This window comes from Abramis brama, assembly GCF_963993115.1.
Source record: "Abramis brama genome assembly, chromosome: 5".
Classification (NCBI taxonomy): domain Eukaryota; kingdom Metazoa; phylum Chordata; class Actinopteri; order Cypriniformes; family Leuciscidae; genus Abramis; species Abramis brama.
Window position 1 is genome coordinate 4291434 of NC_139967.1, and position 20054 is coordinate 4311487.

The window sequence follows — 20054 nt, forward strand, 5'->3', positions numbered from 1 at the left end:
ACATTTTGAACTTTAGTTGCATGACTGACTCTTTCAGAACTTGAAGATCCAAAATGGGATGCAACCCCTCATCCTTCTTTGGAACTATGAAATACCAACTGTAGAACCCGATTTCCCTGTTGGAGGGAGGTACATATTCTATGGCCCCTTTCTCTAACAGGGTTTTTGCTGGCCAGTCAATACTCAGTCTTTCAACTGCTGTTGTCAACCTCAACCAGCTCCTCAAACGCATGAGACTGAGGTGGTGAATCCTCAGTATCTCTTGCGTCGACACTGATAACATCTAGTTCCTCAGAACTAGATAGTTGCAGTGTCGGTGCTTCAATCGGGGCGTAAGGAACCGCAGCGCGTGCTCCCAAACCCTGAGAGAAGGCACTGGACCTATCAGGTGAGGGCAGAGAAATAGTGCAGGCTGCTGCTTGCTGGCCATGACTTTATATATATATATGATAAAGACAAAACAACACCAGATAAGACAGGGACAGTTTCACAACTACTGAAGACACAGAAGCTAGCGCTGCTCTGTTTTTGGGCAGGCTTTATAGTTTCCTGGTTCGTGACGTCACCCGTCTCTGACGTTCCGCCACACCATTGGACTGATTTTACTGATGTGCTTCAACTGTCATCACGCGAAGCGTTCCTTTAGCATCAATCGACGCAGCGCGAGTTCCCTTGAAAGAGAATCAGGTTATGCCTGTAGTCTCTTGCCTTAAAGGGATAGTTCACCCTAAAATGAAAATTAAGTTATTATTTACTCACCCTGGTGTTGTTGTAACGCCGTAAGCCCTTACGAACCACAAAAGGAGAATTTTAAAAAAAACGTCCTGCTTGTGCTTGTCCATATAATGGCAGTGAATAGCGACCAGCATCAAGCTTTTTAAAAAATGACATGTCATATTTCTTACGTGTTCTGGTGTTTACAGTAGGGTTTGGTTAAAAACGAACCAAAATTCAACGTATTATTTAATTAAATTCCTGAGCGTGGCCATTGGTCTTCTGTGTTCGACTGCGTTCATGAGACTCTATTATCACAGCAGTTCACTCCGACTCACAGAAAAACACACAAGTTTCAAGATTAATGAAAACATGTTTTTGTTGCAATAAAAAATACACTGACAAAAATGGGATGATATGACAATGAAACATCGCCTAAATCAAGAATCTGACATTCACAAATCCCAGTCTGGCCTGCGTATGACCTGTTGTTGTGTTCGCTGAAGCGGAAAACACATTGACATCTGTCTTGTACTGTAATTTCCAGATGAATGCATGTAAAGCTCGGCGTGAATGTGTACACTCTTTGTTTAAAGCAGTCTGTAAATGATAGTTCATTAGTCAATGACATGCTTGTTTGCCTTAAACCAAGCGTGACTAATTGGGTTATTCCCGTCACGCTGAGACAGAAAACTGAGGGAGATATTGGCTGGGTGAACGGTAAATATTGCCTTAGATAATTTACAATAATTACACAAAAAGATCAAAGTTGTGCGTCACTGTCATATTGAAGTAGGAACTGTAATATTTGCCAAATTAAGCTCCACGGAAACGGCTTGTTACATGAGTTACATGGCTCATGCAATAAAGTAAAGGCAAACTTTTGTGTTTTAGGTCAAGATCAGATGCAGTTTATAAACATCCATCATTAACAAAATAGGTGCATTTTATATGATATTGTTTTTTGAAATGTTTTTGTCAACAACAACAAAAAAACATTCTCAATTCTTTCTTAATCAATATTTATAATTAATATTTGTCTTTATGGTACACTTTTTTTTTTTTTTTGCATCTGATATTGCATCTGGCATACTTAAATATCGCTGAAAATGTTTGAAAAATGTACACTGTAAAGAATTTGCTGTAGTTTTGCAGCTGTTTGCCAGTAACTTACTGTAGATTTAAATTTATGTTATTTACTGGCAACGGTTTGCTCAAAGTTAAATGAACATTAAACATTAACAAGTCTTTGTCTTTACAGAATAAAACTATAAAATAACAACCTAATGCAAAGCATTCTGGGAACCAGAAATCTTCATCAACCTTTTTTTTTTCCTTCAGATTTTGGTTCCCAGAATGCTTTGCATGAGGCTGTTATTTTAGTTTTATTCTGTAAAGATAAAGACTTGTTAATGTTTAATGTTCATTTAACTTTGAACAAACTGTTGCCAGTAAATAACATCAATTTAAATCTACAGTAAGTTACTGGCAAGTAGCTGCCAATAATACTGTAATTTCTACAGATTTTTTTAACAGTGTATCTTAAATAATTTGTTGGTACACAGACTTTTATGTTTTCAATTCTGTAGCCTGTTTTCTCCCATTTGTAGATGTAAATCATGCAAAAAAAAAACGTTTACATTTTTATGCTTGTATTTATTAACATGCATTGTCTTATTAGTGTCAAATATTCTGAGAGAGACCACAGTTCTTCTAATTTCATATAACACTAAATTATGATAATTTGTTATTATGAGATAATGTGTGTTGGAAGAAGCCCGGAGGTTGAACACCCCGAACACACTCTGCATGAGAGCCTCGTAAAGACTGAAAAGCGAGCAGGACGAGCGTGGCGCTGAAGGCCACATGGGGGCTCTCAGGGGTCAAAGTTCAGCAGTGTTGTTCATGTGGATCTCATGAGACGTGTAAACCTGATGAAGTTTGGGTGAACAGAGGCTGCTTTACTGTTATATGTTAATCAGACAACAGAGAGAAACTCTGAGAAGAGAGATTCTATACTTTAAATGGCTCTGTCAGGTTCATTCATATGCTTTAAGGGTTCCATCATGGGATTATTTTATGGATTTAGTTTTAATACATTTTTTGATTGAAATTCCTGAAATAAGCAGCTCGTACTATGGAAGCTTGTTCTCACAAATTCTGACTTTTTTTCTCACAATTGCGTCTTCAGATCATGCCATTTTGATTTTATAACACACAACTGAATTTTTATCACGCATTTCTGATTTTATAACATGCAATTTAAAACTCACAATTACGATTTTATATCATGCAATTCTGACTTTATAATATATCCACATACTTTATCATTACAAAAAAAAAAAAAATGATGCAATAATTTAAGACATTTCTCCTTGTACCGTATAGAACCTTTTTGTGATAAAGAGTTTTTTTAAAATTGAGTCAAGAACTGTAGTTCAATATAGAACCCCATTTAAACTTTCTTATACAAACATCTTCCCATACAGACACTTTTCATTTCACGCTCTTTGTTAATTTTTCTCAAATGCAAAATTAAAGTACATTTTGAGGCCCGAAAATGATGTGTGAAATGTACAAAAAAAGAAAAAGAAAAAGTTAAAAGATTTTTTTATTTATTTATCTATTTATTTTTAGTACCAACAAACTTTGGTAATTTTAGCAGGTTTGAGCAAAAATGCATCCTCTACAACGTCCAAGAATGCAAATGACAAATAAATAGCACAGCGAAATAAACATATACATCTTTAAACATCAACAGTAACACTACATAAAGAGGTTTATGGTACTTACTCTAACACAATTTGTTTTAAATAAAGCTCTGCAGGTTTACTTGGCACATGTACGTAATAAATATCTAGTTGTCTTCATCAACACACAGCTGTCTCGGCTTGAGTTTCTCAAAACATCTGAAGTCCATATTCTCTCGCATCCTAATGTATGGTTTGAAAACAAAGGAACATTATTGCAGTGTATGCAGTAAAGCGTCTCCCACTTTTTGCACGTGTGTCATTCGTCTATTTATGGTCTAAACGTGTTTTGTTCACCCCGGTATTCGGCTGTAAATGTCCTGTAGCTCCTCTGAAAATATTTGGTTTTTGATTTTCTTTTCCAGCAAAGCCTTCGAGTCTCATCTTCAGTGTCGCACAAACGCTCGGCCAGCACAGCTCTGAACCTGCTCCATTCAAGACCAACAAAACCCAGACCAGCTTTCATCTGTAGCACGAGCCGTCTGGTTGTGTGTTCTCGTCTTGGAGTTGGCAGTACAGCGAAGGTTTGTTGGTGTTCGTGAGGCTTGCGAGCGTGTGTGTGTGTGTGTGTTTAGTCTCAACATGATCTGGTTTCAGGAGGCGAAGTAGGAGCTCTGCATGGAGTACAGGCGGTCGATGGGGTTTCCCACGCGGGTCTGCAGGGATCCGGCGTCCGACGCGGCCAGAAAGCAGTCGCTCAGGCTGGTCAGAGACGTGTCACTGTCAATGTCGTGGAAGATCGAGTCGTTTCCTAAAGAAGAGCAAACTTCATTAGGGCTACGTACTGAAAAGCTAGCATGACACAAACCAGATCTTTGCATTTATGAGTGGTGTTTGTTCTTCCAAAGTTTGGGGTCGGTGAGATTTTATCATGTCTTCTGCTCACCAAAGCTGCATTTAATTCAAAAATACAGTAAAAAATGTGAAATATTATTACAATACAAAAAAAAATGTTTTCTATTGTAATATATTGTGAAATGTAATTTATTCCTGTGATCAAAGCTGTATTTTCAGCATCATTACTCCAGTCTTCAGTGTCACATGATCCTTCAGAAATCACTCTAATATGATGATTTGATGCTCAACAATTATTATAAAAGTTGAAACAGTTGTGCTGCTTAATATTTTTGTGGAAACCATGATCATTTTTTTCCAAGATGCTTTGATTAATAGCAAGTTCAACAGAACAGCATTTCTTTAAAATAGTTTTTTTCTGTCACTTTTTATCAATTTAATGCATCCTTGCTGAATTTTTTCTCTCAAAAAACTAAAAAACTCTTACTAACCTCAAACTTTTAAACTAATGAAAGTATAAAAATTCACTAATAACACTGATCAGAGACGGATGTAATTCGTTTTACCAATATTTCACCACCAATATTCACACTTTTTTACATGGTAATAAGTTCCCTAATATCAGTTCAACCGATAAATACCACAATTTGGTGGATCTTCACAGGCAAAATTTAACTTGATGTTTTAATTTTTTTACAGACATTAATTCTCAAGAGAGAATATTTTTCATACTCTCTATATAATGACACTAATAATAATAATATTCATGAAAATTTAAAATAATGCTGTTAAATCGATTAATTGCAACCAATATAAAAGTAAATATATATATTTTATATATATATATGTGTGTGTGTGTGTGTTTTGTTTATATAATTTACACACATACGCATTATATAAACAAGCTTTTATTTTAGATGTGATTGATCGATTTGACAGCACTATTTAAAGATCAATTCTGGATATCAGTTTTTAACTATTTAACCTGAAATATAATTGTCCTTGGCTGTAAAAATGCATTATTACTCGATCTCTAAGCTTTAGCAAGTACAGCTAATAAACAAAGATGGTGAAGTCATTGAACAGAAGCTTCTGATCCTCATGGACACAGTTTACCATAAGCTGTAGAAATATGATTACACAAGAGTAGAACTGAGACTCTCAGTTGCTTTAATTGGCTATAAAGTGTTATATAACAGTGCATATAAACTACTCATTTGCGTCAGCTCACAGCAGGACAAAACACACTTATCAATATGTAATGGAGAGCGTCTGAAGGCAGCAGATTCACGCTCACTTTCTCAGGAGGGCTGCATGTAATTTTATAGTGTAATTTTATAGGCTTTTCAAAAACTAATTGACACTGTTACGTAAGGGTGAAGACAGTTTAATGGCACATTTATTTTTACTGGGCCCATACGTGGCATTAGCGGCCGCTTCTGGTCAATATCATTCCAAAGACGTGACGGGACGTGTGTTTTGCTTTGGTAACATCACTCCGGAGACGTGTTTGTTGCTCACCGTATGGGTTCATGTGATCTCCGGGCATCTGTGGAGGAGTGAGGCCTTGCTGGAACGGGTCTGTGCTGTATCCGTTCGCCTCCATGGACACTAGCTGATGTTGTGGAGGCGGAGCCAGAGGCGTGTATGAGTTCATCAGATTCTCCATTCGGCTTGAGATCACATCTGCAGAAAACACACCATGAGTTGAGTTACTGAACACATAGAGCAGATGTAAAACCCTGCAGAGGAACAGCATATGTCGTGAAAGCGTGTGTGTTGGGAGTCTCGTACCTTGTCCGATCCTCTGAGAGTTTTGCTGCTCTTGTTGCTGCTGTTGTCGGCGCGCTAACTTCTTCATCTGAGCGGAAAAAGAGGAACATACAAATACTCAATCATTTTTTAACATCAACTATATTGAACTATATTGAAGAGTTACTTAAGCCTGGGGTTCGGGACACCTAGGCACTATTATTTTAGTATTATTTATATAGCCTATTATTAGAGTTTTTATTAACATTTTGAATTACCTGTTATTTTTACACTTTCATTTTTCAGCTTTTGTCATTTTTATTAGTTTTTTTTAAAATATTAATATTTAGTTTTTATTTATTATATTTTCTGTAAGTAATTTTTGTGATTTGACTTAAAATGTGACAAATTTAAGAATAAATAAATAATAAAAGATAAGATTTAAATATATAAATTAACTGATAAATAATTTGATTAAAATAATAAATAAACAAACAAACAAATAAATAAATAATACATCTACTTAACAGTACAGTAATATAGCAATTAATATTTTGAAAGTAGCTATTATTTTTTCAGTTTTCACATAATTAAAAAACAATATTAATATTTAGGTTTAATTCATTTTTTATTTCAGTTTTAGTTTATTTAGTTTATTTCCAGTTAGTAATTTGAGGGATTAAACTTAAACTGAAGTGTAACGAAATGTAAGAATAAATAAATAATAAAATAAATATATAAATAAATAAATAATAAATACATATTTTGATTAAAATAAAAAAATATAAAATGATTTATTAAAAAAAAAGATTTAAATAAATAATACATTACAGTACAGTACTATAGTGCGTTTTATTAATATTTTGAATGAACTATTAATTCATATTTTTTAAACATTATTTATTATAATTTTAGTTTTAATTTTAATAAAATTTTAAAATAAAATGTTTACATTTTTTGTGATTAATTTTGTTATGTGCTTATGTCATTATATATATATATATATATTAGTTTTTTATTTATTTTATTTCCAGTTAGTTTGATTCAACTCAAAGTGTAACAAATGTCAAAATAAATAATAAAAGATAATATTTAAATAAAATAAAATAAATAAATAATTAAATAAATGAATTAATTAATAATACATCTGAAGAACAGTATTAAATTGAGCAAAAAAAAAAATATATATACTTACTCTATAGTCACATATTTATAATATTATTTTTCACAGTATACATTGGGTCTTACTACATGAAAATATACAGCTGCCTTTTACATTTTCGGATGATGTTATCTGGTTGCCCACAGCATGAAGAGACTGAAAAGCTGTGACCTAGGCTGTGCTCACCTTTGCTCTTTGGTTCTGAAACCACACCTGGACGACTCGAACGCTCAGACCGGTCTCAGCCGCCAGAGTCTCTCGAACCTGAAATTAACAACAGCAATGAACATCAAAGTCTCGTATACACTGTACAAAATATATATATTTCAACGTTTTTTTTTTAGTATGTTTTACAAGAAAATACTTTTTCAGTCTTTCTATATTCAATGTGTTACTTGCAGTTTCATTGAAATTATTTGTGAAATTGACTGTAATTTCTGAGTGAAAATTGTTTGCAAGACAGTATTTTTCAGTGTATCCAGACATTTGACCAGTAGCATGAAGTCTGATCCCTCAGCGTTTGCCATTTGTATATGAAATATTTACATTATTCATTTAGCGGACACTTTAATCCAAAAGTGACTAATAATATGCATTATGCAATAGTCAAGTATGTAGCGCTTTTTACAATATAGATTGTTTCAAAGGAGCTTTACAGTGATAACAGGAAAATAATGCAACAAAGCTTGTGTTTGCTGTACAGCAGATCTAGAAGAAAATAGCGTCAGAGTCCAGCTTAAGTAAGTTCAGTAATGGTTCATTTTTGTTGTAAAAATGTTATTTGTTTAGTTCATTTATATATACAGCCGCTATGGAGAAAACAGTGATGTCATCGTCCAGCTCAGTTCAGTTCTCATATAATAGTGTCACTGCACACAGATCAATAATATTGTAATAATAATATTGTTGAAGCCAATAGACGGTCCATTGACATGCTGTGTGCCCCTATTATGGCGTTTTCAAAGGTCTCCTACAATAGGTTTATGAAAAAGAAAAAAAACAGAAAACACATTGCACATCACCTCTTTTCTCACAGTGTCTGAAACAGTTAGTTTGAAGATTCAGGGCCCTATTTTAACGATCTAAGCGCACAGTCTAAAGCGCAGGGCGCATGTTCACTTACTGCATGTCCGAATCCACTTTTGCTAATTTAACGACGGGAAAAATGGTCGGTGCTCCCGGCGCATGGTCTAAAAGGGTTGTCCCTATTCTCATAATGAGTAATGGGTGTGTTTTGGGATTTACGTGCATTAAACCAATCAGAGTCTCATCTCCCATTCCCTTTCAATGCCAGTTGTGCTCGTGCCATGGCAGATTAGCTATTTACATGACGGAATTTGATAGTGGAAAGACCGAACGCGTCTCCAGAGCACAAACGGATCTGCTCGTGCGCGAGGTAAAAGTGCGCAAGCAGACCATCTACGGGACAAGCCGGGTTCCCACCATATCTTAATGTACACAATAATAATGTTTTACATTGTAATCCTTTTATTTTAAATATTAGGCTAGTTTGTGTGCTGCTGTGCGTCCCTAAGCAGAGTGTACGCCCGCCTATAGGCGCACATTACTAACACGCTCATTAAATAACAAAAACAATATTGTGCCATTGACTTTAGACCAGGTTTCAGTTGGTCAATGGCTCAGTCTATTTCAGTTCCTCAAAATAGCAACGCGCCAACAATGCGCCAGAACACACACCTCGCTCTCAGACCAGCAGCCCATGAGCGCACAAATGAGCGCAAATGCATTTGCTATTTAAACAACGTTGCACAGGACGTGAAAATGATAACTGCGTCGGGCTGAAACTAGCAAAACACACTTGCGTTGCGCTTGGCGCTGCATTGCGCCGGGTGTAATATAGGGCCCTCAGTCTCTCTAAACTCCTCCCCCCTTCTGGTCATACGGCTCAGTCTGCTGTGATTGGTCGACCGCTTACAGCGCATGTCAGAAACCAAACTCCCATTATCAAATCTGAATATCAGATCCAGAGGCTTCAGTGATACGAACAGTAATGATGTTGCAATCTCAGCTACAACTACAGTGTTTGAGGGCGAATTCGGTGTCTCTAGATATCAAAAGTATTTCTAATATGGTTGGTTTTAAAGTGAATGTTAAAAGATGGTTATTAGATGGGTAGTTTTAGTGATGAATTTGTATTAGTGTATCGTGTGGATGTTTAATTGTGATTGTAAACTTTGCAAATGTGGAAACTTATTGTAGCTTTGCATTTATAATAGTATGCAATGCCAAAGTAACCTCTCACTATGAGGGAAGTTTGTGCTTTACATCAAGGACCGCAAATGGAAATACATTTTTTTATTTATTGTGTTATCCTTGACAAATGAGTGTATATTTCACTACCTTTTTTGTCTAATAAATCAAATCAAATCGCTTCTTTCTTTTAGGAGACAATAACTTCATTTATCTTTGATCTGATTTGCAGATCTTTTATCTTTGATTGATTGCAGGCCTTTCACATTCACAGTCAGTGCATGAAAGGTAATATTCACTATACACTTTAAAGTAGCTAAAGACAGGTTGCACATTCAAGAAATATATATTATGAAGACTTCAGATGCCCAACTCCTGCAAAGACTTAAGAAGACGCAAACTCTGAATCAACATGCACCAATGCTACATATTTCTAAATGTCATAATCATTTGTTAACAAAAAAGTATTAATTACTTCAATGAGCTCATTGTTTCTGCCTTAAATTATTACACAGTTTAAATTAATAAATGTTTAGCTAAGTGTGATTTTGTATATGTACATTTGGTAACACTTTATTTTACAGTGTCCTTGTTACACGTTACATGTAATTACTGTAGTAGTGACTATAAATGATGCATAATTACATGCAACTAACCCTAAACCAAAACCTAATCCTATAGTAAGTACATGTAGTTAATTATTATTACTCAGTTATTAAATGTATAATTACACTGTAATATGGACACCTTAAAATAAAGTGCAACCGTAAATTTCTAAAATGCATAACTTAGAAAGTAATAAATGACTAAATTGTAATGTGGACTCATGCTATTCTGTAAAGCTGCTTTGAAACGATGTGTATTGTGGAAAGCGCTATACAAATAAATGTGAATTGAACTGAATATTCGTTTAAGGTTGGTTTGGGGTTTCTTTGAGCTTGTGAAGGTCTTGTGAAGAAGGTCTCACCTTTCTGCATGGTTTGGAGGAGACCTCGAAGGAGGCCTTGAACGCGCGCCGCTGCTGTGTGGTGAGAATAGTGCGAGGTCTTTTGGGTCTGCGCGGGTCTTTGCCGTCATCGCTGCCTTTACCCTGTCCTCCTGCTCCTTTCTCCTGCTTCACATCCACATCTTCATCCTCACTTTTATCTGCAGAAACACACACCTTAACATCATCTGTCTTCGGAGAGCAGACGAGAGGAGAGGCTAGAGTTGTGTTCTCACCCGAGTCGGACATCTCCGGGCTGACGGAGCGCAGCAAGTCCTTCTCTCTCTCGTAGTCGCTCTTACACAGCAGCTGTCCCTCCTTCAGGACGAACTCGTCTCCTTTACACAGCTGCCGCTCACACACACAGCAGCAGAAGCAGTTCAGATGATACACACTTTCCAGTGCGCGCATCACGAACTCGGTGGGAGCGATCTTCTCCAGACAGCCGCTGCATTTGGTCGCGAACAACCTGACGAGGAGAAACAACCAATGAAAAACACGCTCATTGTGCACAGTTTATTAGTGCTGAGGAATTATTTCTTTAAAATTCATATTATTTCTTTTACTCTGAAATGACTAACATTTTTGCTGATGTCACCAAGGCGAGGACAAATAATATTAGCCAATAGTATAATAGTTAATTTTCCATAAATCAAGTTAAATGCATTGCATTTGTTTTTATTTTAAATGTTTAAAATAATTCACATAATTTTTTTGCAGCAAAACAGATTTTTTTTTTTTTAAATATCCACTACTGTTCAATTTGGGGTCAGAGTAAGATTAATTTTTTTGAAAGAAATTAATACTTTTATAAAGCAAGGATGCACTGCATTTATTAAAGGTGACTGTAAAGACATTTATAATGTTACAAAAGATTTCTATTTCAAATATATGCTGTTCTTTCAAACTTTCTATTCATCAAAGAATACTAGAAAAAAAAAATGTTTCTACAAAAATATCAAGATGCACAATTGTTTTCAACATTTCAAATGTTTCTTGATCATCAAATCATCATATTAGAGTGATTTCTGAAGGATCATGTGACACTGAAGACTGGAGTAATGATGCTGAAAATCCAGCTTTGATCACGGGAATAAATTACTTTTTACAATATATTCACAGTGTAAAGTAGGAGAGTTCACTGATTTTAAGTGAATTATGGTCAAAACACTATTGGCAAAAAACAGATTTGAACATGACATATTGTAGGCTACACAGCAGGATCTCTAGTCTTAATTATTTGAAGTACAATGTGAAGCAGCAAAGCACAAGAGTGACTCATTTCTTCGGTTAATACTCAAACCCCCTGACGTGAAATCCGCTGCAAAGCTCAATAATTCTGAAGCATTAAGCAGATCTTCCCTCAGAGCGGTGTCTTCTCCCACACCAATAAAGTTCATCCATAAATATCACGAGCGCACAGATCAATGCGTGACTGACACCGGACGCCCCAGCGGTGCCACCGCGCTCATGATTATGACTTTGAAAGAGATTTTTAATAAGCCTCGAGATATGATGGTATCATGAGGTGAGACGGCACAAAAGAGTTTTACAGAGAAGTCAATATTCAGAGAAGGACCCACAGGAAGGACAAATCACAGATGATATCTCTTTAATATCTCCACTGTTTCTCACAGACGGCATTGAAGGAGACCTCGCTGAAGATGTTTCTCCTGATGAAAAGACCGCGGTGGTCTCGCAAGCTTTCAGAAGAGATCTCAAACTGTGCTCAAAGATCACAAAAACTGCCATTAAAAGTCAAAGATCTCAACATTAACACATTTACACATTTCTTTTATAGCTTATTGTATGACATATTTATCTCATTTGTATATACACTATACCTTTGGGGTCATTTTTTTTCAAAGAAATTAGCCTACTTTTATTCATTATGGACTATAGTGTAAAAAAATACACGAAAGACATTCATAATGTTACAAAAGATTTCTATTTAAAGTAGTTCTTTTGAACTTTCTATTCATCAAAGAATACTGAAAGAAATGTGTCAAGGTTTCCACAAAAATATGAAGCAGAACAACTGTTTTCGACATTGATAATAATAATAAATGTTAAGAACATATTTACATTAGTAAAACTAACTATGAGTAATGGTACTAGTGATTGTTTGACTCAAGACAAGTAATGTGGAAATTAACGTAAAGAAGATTTTTGGGTTACACTTTATTTCAATGGTCCACTTTAGACATAACTATAAGTAAATTTGCAATATGTGTTTGAAATGTGCAATTCATGTATTTTATTTCTCCTACAAGAAGCAAACAGAGAAAAAGTCGATAATTATATGATTCCATTGAGCCTTTCAGCAATACCATTTTCTACAACGTACAATATGTTCAATCCTTTCACCCAAACCTCTTCTTTCTCCATCTTCTGCTAATGTTTAATAATCGCACATGTTTCCCTTCTTCCTCTGTCTGTCACTTCCCATTATGCTGGTGTCTGTAATTCCCATGATCCTTCTGGAGATCTCGCTTTCTTCTATTGTGCTTGAGAACTAATCCTGTCCCTTTCTCTGTCTTTTGTTGACAGGACCACAGCGGCGGCTTTGTCCCGAGTCTTTGTCAGAACAGCCATGAGTGACACTTGCATCAGTGCGACTCTTCAAGTAACGTTAGCAGAACGTTCGTTCAGTCTTATCTGGTCTTAAACAATGTTCCCAAAATGTTATTTATACATTGTTCATCATTTTTTTCCTCCGGAAACATTTTAGTTGGACGTTCATCTAATGGTTTTTAAATGTTACTACTTGTTTCAGAATGTTCAGAACATTCAAAAGTTTCAGAACGTTCAGAACATTCAAAAGTAACATTCACATTATGTTTACAAAATTATAAAATGGAATGTTCCCAAGACAAGAATCCACATGCACAAATCCCTACGACTACAAACCACAAAAACGCGGCAGGATGAGTTACACACTGAAGTTTTACATGAGTAAAACTAACTATGAGTAATGGTACTAGTGATTGTTTGACTTAATGTGGAAATTAACGAAAAGAAGATTTTTGGGTTACACTTTATTTCAAAGGTCCACTTTAGACATTTTACTAGCTATGAGTAAATGTGCAACATGTGAATTAACTCTCATTAGAGTAGTAGTAGACTGTTAGGTTAGGGTTAGGTGTACGAGTAAGTAGAATAAGTTGACATTGCAAAGCTACTTATAGTTAGTAAAATGTCTAAAGTGGACCATTGAAATAAAGTGTAACCGTTTTTTGGTCTCTTTTATGTCTAAGTGTGTGTGTGTGTGTGTGTGTGTGTTAGAGAAAGTACCATAAGAAAGAACTTGTTTTGATTGACACTGTGCAGTTGTTGAAACTAATCCCTCTTTAATACCATTAAGGACAACCTTAAGAAGTGAAAGTCTTCACGCTCAGTCAGTCATGCTTAGAAAAGCCTTCAGATCTGTGATCTTCAATGTGTGCGTGTGATATTGATGTTTGTATGTGTGAGAGGGTTTTATTTATCCTTCTCTCTGTATTTGTTTGCTATAGATCAGAAATGTAACAAACACAAACTATAATTTATCCCTCGTTTGCTGCCACCAAAGTTGTTCAGAGCAGACACGTCTGAACGGGCTTATGGAAAACCACCAAACATCTCTCCAAACACCAAACACCAGCCCGACCGAGAGAGAGAGAGAGAGAGAGAGAGAGAGAGAGCTTAAGACTAGAGATTACTTACAACAACAACCGCTTTAGGTGCTTTTGAAACAAGAAGACATCATGTAGAATTCAATACGGGGTGACACGATATACATTGATACGCAGAGGTAAAATAAATGTGCTCAACAAAGTTTATGCATCAACTTTTGCTTCTAAAATTCCTTTGGAGAAATGAAAACACAAATTATTAAAATATTAATTGTAAAAGTATAGAGATGCAAAATGCAGCTTAGAATTTCATGGAAAGGTTTGATTTCATATTGCGACTTTCATATATATAAGTCACCTGAGGAATCAGTGTACAGACACATGCATTTACTTGTAACTGGTACGTCATTTCAAAGTAATTATATCCTTTTTAACCAGTCTTTTTACATTGCCTTTTGATGCCATTATGGACTTGCAGACCTCTCAATGTGTGTGTGTGTGTGTGTGTGTGTGTGCACGTTTGATTTTTCCAACCGCCTCTTCCACATCCATACAGCACAGATGCATGTGCACTACAAAAGGACTAAAGATGTCATTAAACCCTGGCGCTTTCCTCTGAAGGTACTGTATGGAAAATACCCTGTAGTCCACACACACACACACACACACACACACACACACACACACACATACACACACACACACCACATTTAACTACACTCTGACCCTATCAAAGCGTATAAGCCACATCCACTCGCCTCTATAAAATTCGAAAGGTCTCAGATGCATCGAGTGTCGGAAGTGGGACTCGAGGTTCAATAACAATTTACTTAACTTAAAACACTTGAATGACAATTTTTTTTTTTTTTTTATGTATATTGAACTTTATACAACAGGCCTAGAGAATGTTTCAAAGCAGCTTCACATTAATATAACAGGAAAATAGCATTGTTAATGTTGAAAGATTCATCAATTCTGAAACAAATTGAATTCCAGCTGTAAAGCAGCTCTACAGAAAACACTGGTGTCTTCATTCAGTTCAAATTCTGTTCTCATCCGATAGTGTCAGTGCAGTCAATCGATAATGATACTAAATATTAATAAACCCCAGTCTAGGAAGATCATGCATTGCATAATAAAGAACAAGTTATCAAGGTTACAATTTATTTTAAGGTGTCCATGTTACAGAGTAATTATACATTTAAGTACTGAGTAATAATACATTTACGTTTGCATTTATGCATTTGGCAGACTCTTTTATCCAAAGCGACTTACATTGCATTTCAAGGTAATAATTATAATAATTAATAATAATAATTAACTACATGTAGGCTACTTACTATAGGGTTACGGTTAGGATTGGGGTTTGGTTGAGGGTTAGTTGCATGTAATTATGCATAATTTATAGTTATTGCTACAGTAACTACATGTAACGTGTAACAAGGACACTGTAAAGTCAAGTGTTACCGTTATCAAATATAAACTGTTCTGTAAAATTACAACAAGCTATGTGAAAATGATTGGGTTTGGCAGATTTATTCAATTAGAGGCACTTATTTGTGTTTTAATAGACCTAAATGATCACAACAAGCACCCCAAATATGACACAATTGATGACGTAGACTAATTGTTTTAATTTGACTACTGTGGCTGTGTGAATTAGCACTAAACGTGTCTGATGAGACTGAAGTTAAGAGGTGTGTGTTCAGCGCGGGTGGTAATCGCTGTAGTAAATGAAGCGTGTGTTTGTCCAGGGCCTCACAGTAAACTCCTGCCCCAATGATACAAGCTCATCACTCACGGCTCAACTGATATTAACATTCAAATCGCCCATAGACATGCTAAATTCACCATTACAGATCCAAACGCAAACACAGACGAGCGGACAGAAAGCATGTCAGGATATCTTTGAAAAAGGAGCATTAAAAATAGATTTGGATGAATCTCACGAAATCTGCTATTAATATCCACCCACAATAAAAACACAAAAATAATGAAAGAGAAATACTAATTTGCACGTAGCAAATTAAGCCGAATGCAAAAAAAAAGTAAAAAAAATAAAAAAATAAATAAAAAATACATTGCTTACTGAACTTAAAAAAACATGTTAAAATAATGAGAAATATGTTTTTCCATCAAAGCAATGATAGAATGTGCTGAATTTATCATAAATATAATAATGTTAAAATAAAATTAATATTAAAGTTAATTAGTAATAACAATTATTATTGGTATCATATAACATAATATATGTATAGAAACCACAGACATCATGTTATATACAACAATAATGTTAATTTTAATTGTATACACAATACCTATTCTTTCCCCTTCTTTTCCACCTGTGCAAATGGTCAAATAAAAATTGTAATTTAAAACTAAATTAAGTTTGTTTTGGGGAGAAAGCACATGTGAACTTGCATAAATATAGGTAAAAATAAATGCTAATGCAAAACTGCAGAATAAAGTCCTTTTAATATAGCAATCGGAGCGAAGGATAGGAAAAGGACAGAGATGAAATCAAAGATGAGAAAGGAGAGTGTGTGAAAGGAATACAGCAGGTACACAGAGTGTGTGTGTGTGTGTGTGTGTGTGTGTGTGTGTGTGTGTGTGTGTGTGTGTGTGTGTGTGTGTGTGTTTGGACAGCTGCTTTTCCTGAGTTTGGCAGCTCTATTCAGACTGGAGTTTACTCAGCTCTGCCACAACAGCAAACATGAGCGAATAATGGAGCACGCACACAAAGGCAACACACAAACACACGCACAAAACACTGTGTTACACTTGCTTTACACTTAAAAATAAAACCTTAAGTTCAGCAAAGAACTATTTTTGCATATTGAACTAAAAAAGACAAAAAATGCTCTTGATGCTACATACTAAGTTCTTCAGATAAGTGCAATGCCATTCTGTTTTTTGATAAACCACTAGAACGAATACAGTAATTAAAAACTTGAAAAGCTCGTCTGTGGCATCAGGCTGTAAAACCATTTCTGGAACTTTCATTTTAAATGTGCAAGTCATCTATTAGGAAATACGTAGAAGCGCCTTGAAGCTGATTAGAGGGTAATTTCTTACAGACCCGAACAGATCTGAGCTCATGGTCTAAAAATGGTCCCTCAGAAGTCCAGGTTTTGTGTAGGTAGTAGAAGAAACCCTGGCCACAGAATCTGTGCAGTATTCGGGACGTATTATCAAACCCAGATCCGACCACAGGCCTGAATGGAGTCCATTCTCTCTCAGCTTCTTATTGGCTGTGGTTCAAAACCTTGTGAGCAGACTAGCTAGACAGCATTACTGGGTATATCATATTGGCCTATTCGTTGCCAAAAATGCTGTCTTGGTAGGAGAAACAAATGAAATAAAATGTTATAAAAAAGTAAAAAAAAAAAATAATAAAAAAAAAATTGTTCTCACATTAAAGCATTGATTAACTTTGTGGGAAATTGTATTCATTTTAATAAATAAAAAAATGTTAATAAAAAAATTAAGTTGTTATATTAATTTAGAAAATTAATAAAACAATTCAACCCCCAAAATACTGTGTAACAAACTAACAACAACAAAAATTAAGTAAACAATAATAATAAATAAATAAATAAATCATGAGAAAGATTTTCACATCAAATTAATGATGAACTTTGAGGGAAATGTGACAGATTTTCATTAAAAAAATCATGTTAATAAAAATAAATGTTACAATTAATTAGTTATATGAATAAAATGAATATAGAAAATGTATTAAAAAAAATATTAATGATCTTATATAGCCAATAAATAGCATTATTGAGTATTATGGGCATATTCATGCCCAAAAATGCTGTGTAACAAAATAAAAATAAAATCAATAAAATAAAATATTAAAAAAACAGCCATATTTAGAGACCAGAATGTCATAGGGACGTGTGGCTAAGGAATCACCTAGCAACCACCCATAAAACCCTAGCAACCACACATCAATGTGCTAAAAACAACTCTGAACAAATTGGCATCCCCATGGCAACACCCTGGCAACAAGCCACAGCAGGTTTGCATGGGCAAACAAGACAAAACAATTTCAGAGAAAATACTTTTCCTCTCTTACAAACTAACAATACTTTCCTATAAGTGTTGATCTAACACTCATTTCCTCTAAATCTGACCCAGTTTAATGAGTCTCTCTCCTCATCTGGTGCATTTCCATGTTGGTTTGGCTGATGTAAAGCAGACGTCGCTGTTTAGCACGGCTCAGCGGGGCTCTATTCGCAGCTAAAGTGAGCGATCTGACAATATACCCAGAGCTGCAGTTACGCGCCCTGTAATTGCCGTCTAGGGGTTGCAGCTGCTTGGCTTGAAGATAAGCCAATCAGAGAGAGGCCAGCACATGATTGACAGGAGGATATTGCTAATACCCCCACCTCCTCAAGCGTCCCATTGGCTGACACAAAGAACACAAGGGTTTATTTTACATGAGGGGCATCTGTGCAAACCAATAAAGCCTGCTAGAACCACAAGAGTGGCAAGCCAGATTTTCCTCAAGATCTATAGCGTTGCTTAATCTCGGGCTTAACGTAGATGTCAAAAGGCCAACACGCTCTCCAGAGCAGATGTGCCGGGTTTTGTTGTCCAGTATACACCATATGAACTAGTTCTGGAGAGAATCAAAGTGAAGAGATCACGCCGGAGAGTTAATTAAGTGGACGCTACTTGAAGTGAACAGCTCTTGCTTTTAGGCTTCGTGCCAAAACCTAGTGAGCTGCCTAGATAGGGAGCATCCGAACCCAAACGGACCACATACCGTCAGTAAACTATCTGGAAAGCTCTACATATACAAAAGTAAAGTGCTCCAAGAGAGTTACTATCAACATGATACTCTAATAAGCATACAAATATACATTTCTTTCTACTATTCAAAAGCAGCTTTACAAAAAAAAAAAAATTGGTTACACTATTTTAAGGTGACGTAGTTGCATTGCAATTACTCAAATAAGTACTGAGTTATATGACTTAACTATGTGTACTTACTATAGAGTTATGGTTGGTTAGGGTTAGTTACTTGTAATTAGGCATAATTTGCTGTTATTACTGTAGTAAGTACATGTAGTAACAAGTAACGTCACCTTAAAATAATGCGTTACCAAAAATTCGTCTAGGAAAAAACACACAGCCCACCAGTAATAAAAATAAGCAAGTTAACTATTATTAGAAATATATATTACAATATTTAATATAGCCTATTATTATATTAATTTATATATTCACACATAGACATTACATAGTAATATACATATAAATACACACACAAATATGTATATGTGTATATATGTACATATATGTATATATGTATATATGTGTATATGTGTGTATATGTGTGTGTGTATATATATATATATATATAAACTATAAAATAAAATTATACTTAATATAAAAATATAATTATAAATGTATTTAATCAACACTGAGCTCATTGCAATGCATTCTGGGATGGTTTCTCTAGGAGCGATTATGCCTTCGAATCTGGATAAAAGATATCTTGGAAGGATAATTATGCCTCCCGTCAGGATTTAAAAAGGTGTCTCTCCCTTAAAATGCTGTCTAGGTCCAGGTAGGCAGCTCACTAGTGTTTGGGACAGAGCCACAGTCTGCCAACCATGAGGTGACCGCATTGAAACACAAACGTTAAATAAGGGAGAGTCCTCGGCCCGAGGCTGGATAAGCTGGAGACTGGAGCTCACAGTCAGGTTTTAAATTACCCCTGACCCTCATGCTCTGCCCAGAGAGACTAAACAAACAGTAATATGGGACGTTTTGAAGAGGAGGTCCTCGAGCATGTTGAGGAGTTCTGCGGTGGAGACTCTTTAACAAGGGCTCCTTAATCTGTGGCTGGGGGTTTACGCCGGTGACCCAGCTGTGAGATTACGGCGAGTCTCAAGTGCCTCACCTCGACCCCCGATCAATCCCTCTTAGAGGAGCTTTAGCCACATCTGAGAGCGATGCTGGATTAGTCTGTGTGTTTTCCCACCACTTTATGGACCTTTGGCTGTGCAACGGGATGTTTGTTTGAGTTTTAATTAGCACTGGTAATCCTTAGATTA

General features: G+C 35.6%; 1 protein-coding gene across 1 annotated transcript in view; it reads right to left on the reverse strand.

Annotated features, from left to right (window-relative positions):
* Nucleotides 1-3090: 3090 nt before the first annotated feature.
* Nucleotides 3091-20054, reverse strand: part of lmx1ba (LIM homeobox transcription factor 1, beta a) — a 54376-nt gene continuing 37412 nt past the window's right edge. The window contains exons 3-8 of the mRNA XM_084115693.1: nt 10606-10838; nt 10352-10530; nt 7360-7437; nt 6054-6120; nt 5781-5945; nt 3091-4215 (exon numbers count right to left, since the gene is read on the reverse strand). Coding sequence (XP_083971819.1) covers nt 4058-4215; nt 5781-5945; nt 6054-6120; nt 7360-7437; nt 10352-10530; nt 10606-10838 — 880 coding nt within the window. The 3' untranslated portion in view covers nt 3091-4057. The remainder of the gene's footprint in view (nt 4216-5780; nt 5946-6053; nt 6121-7359; nt 7438-10351; nt 10531-10605; nt 10839-20054) is intronic.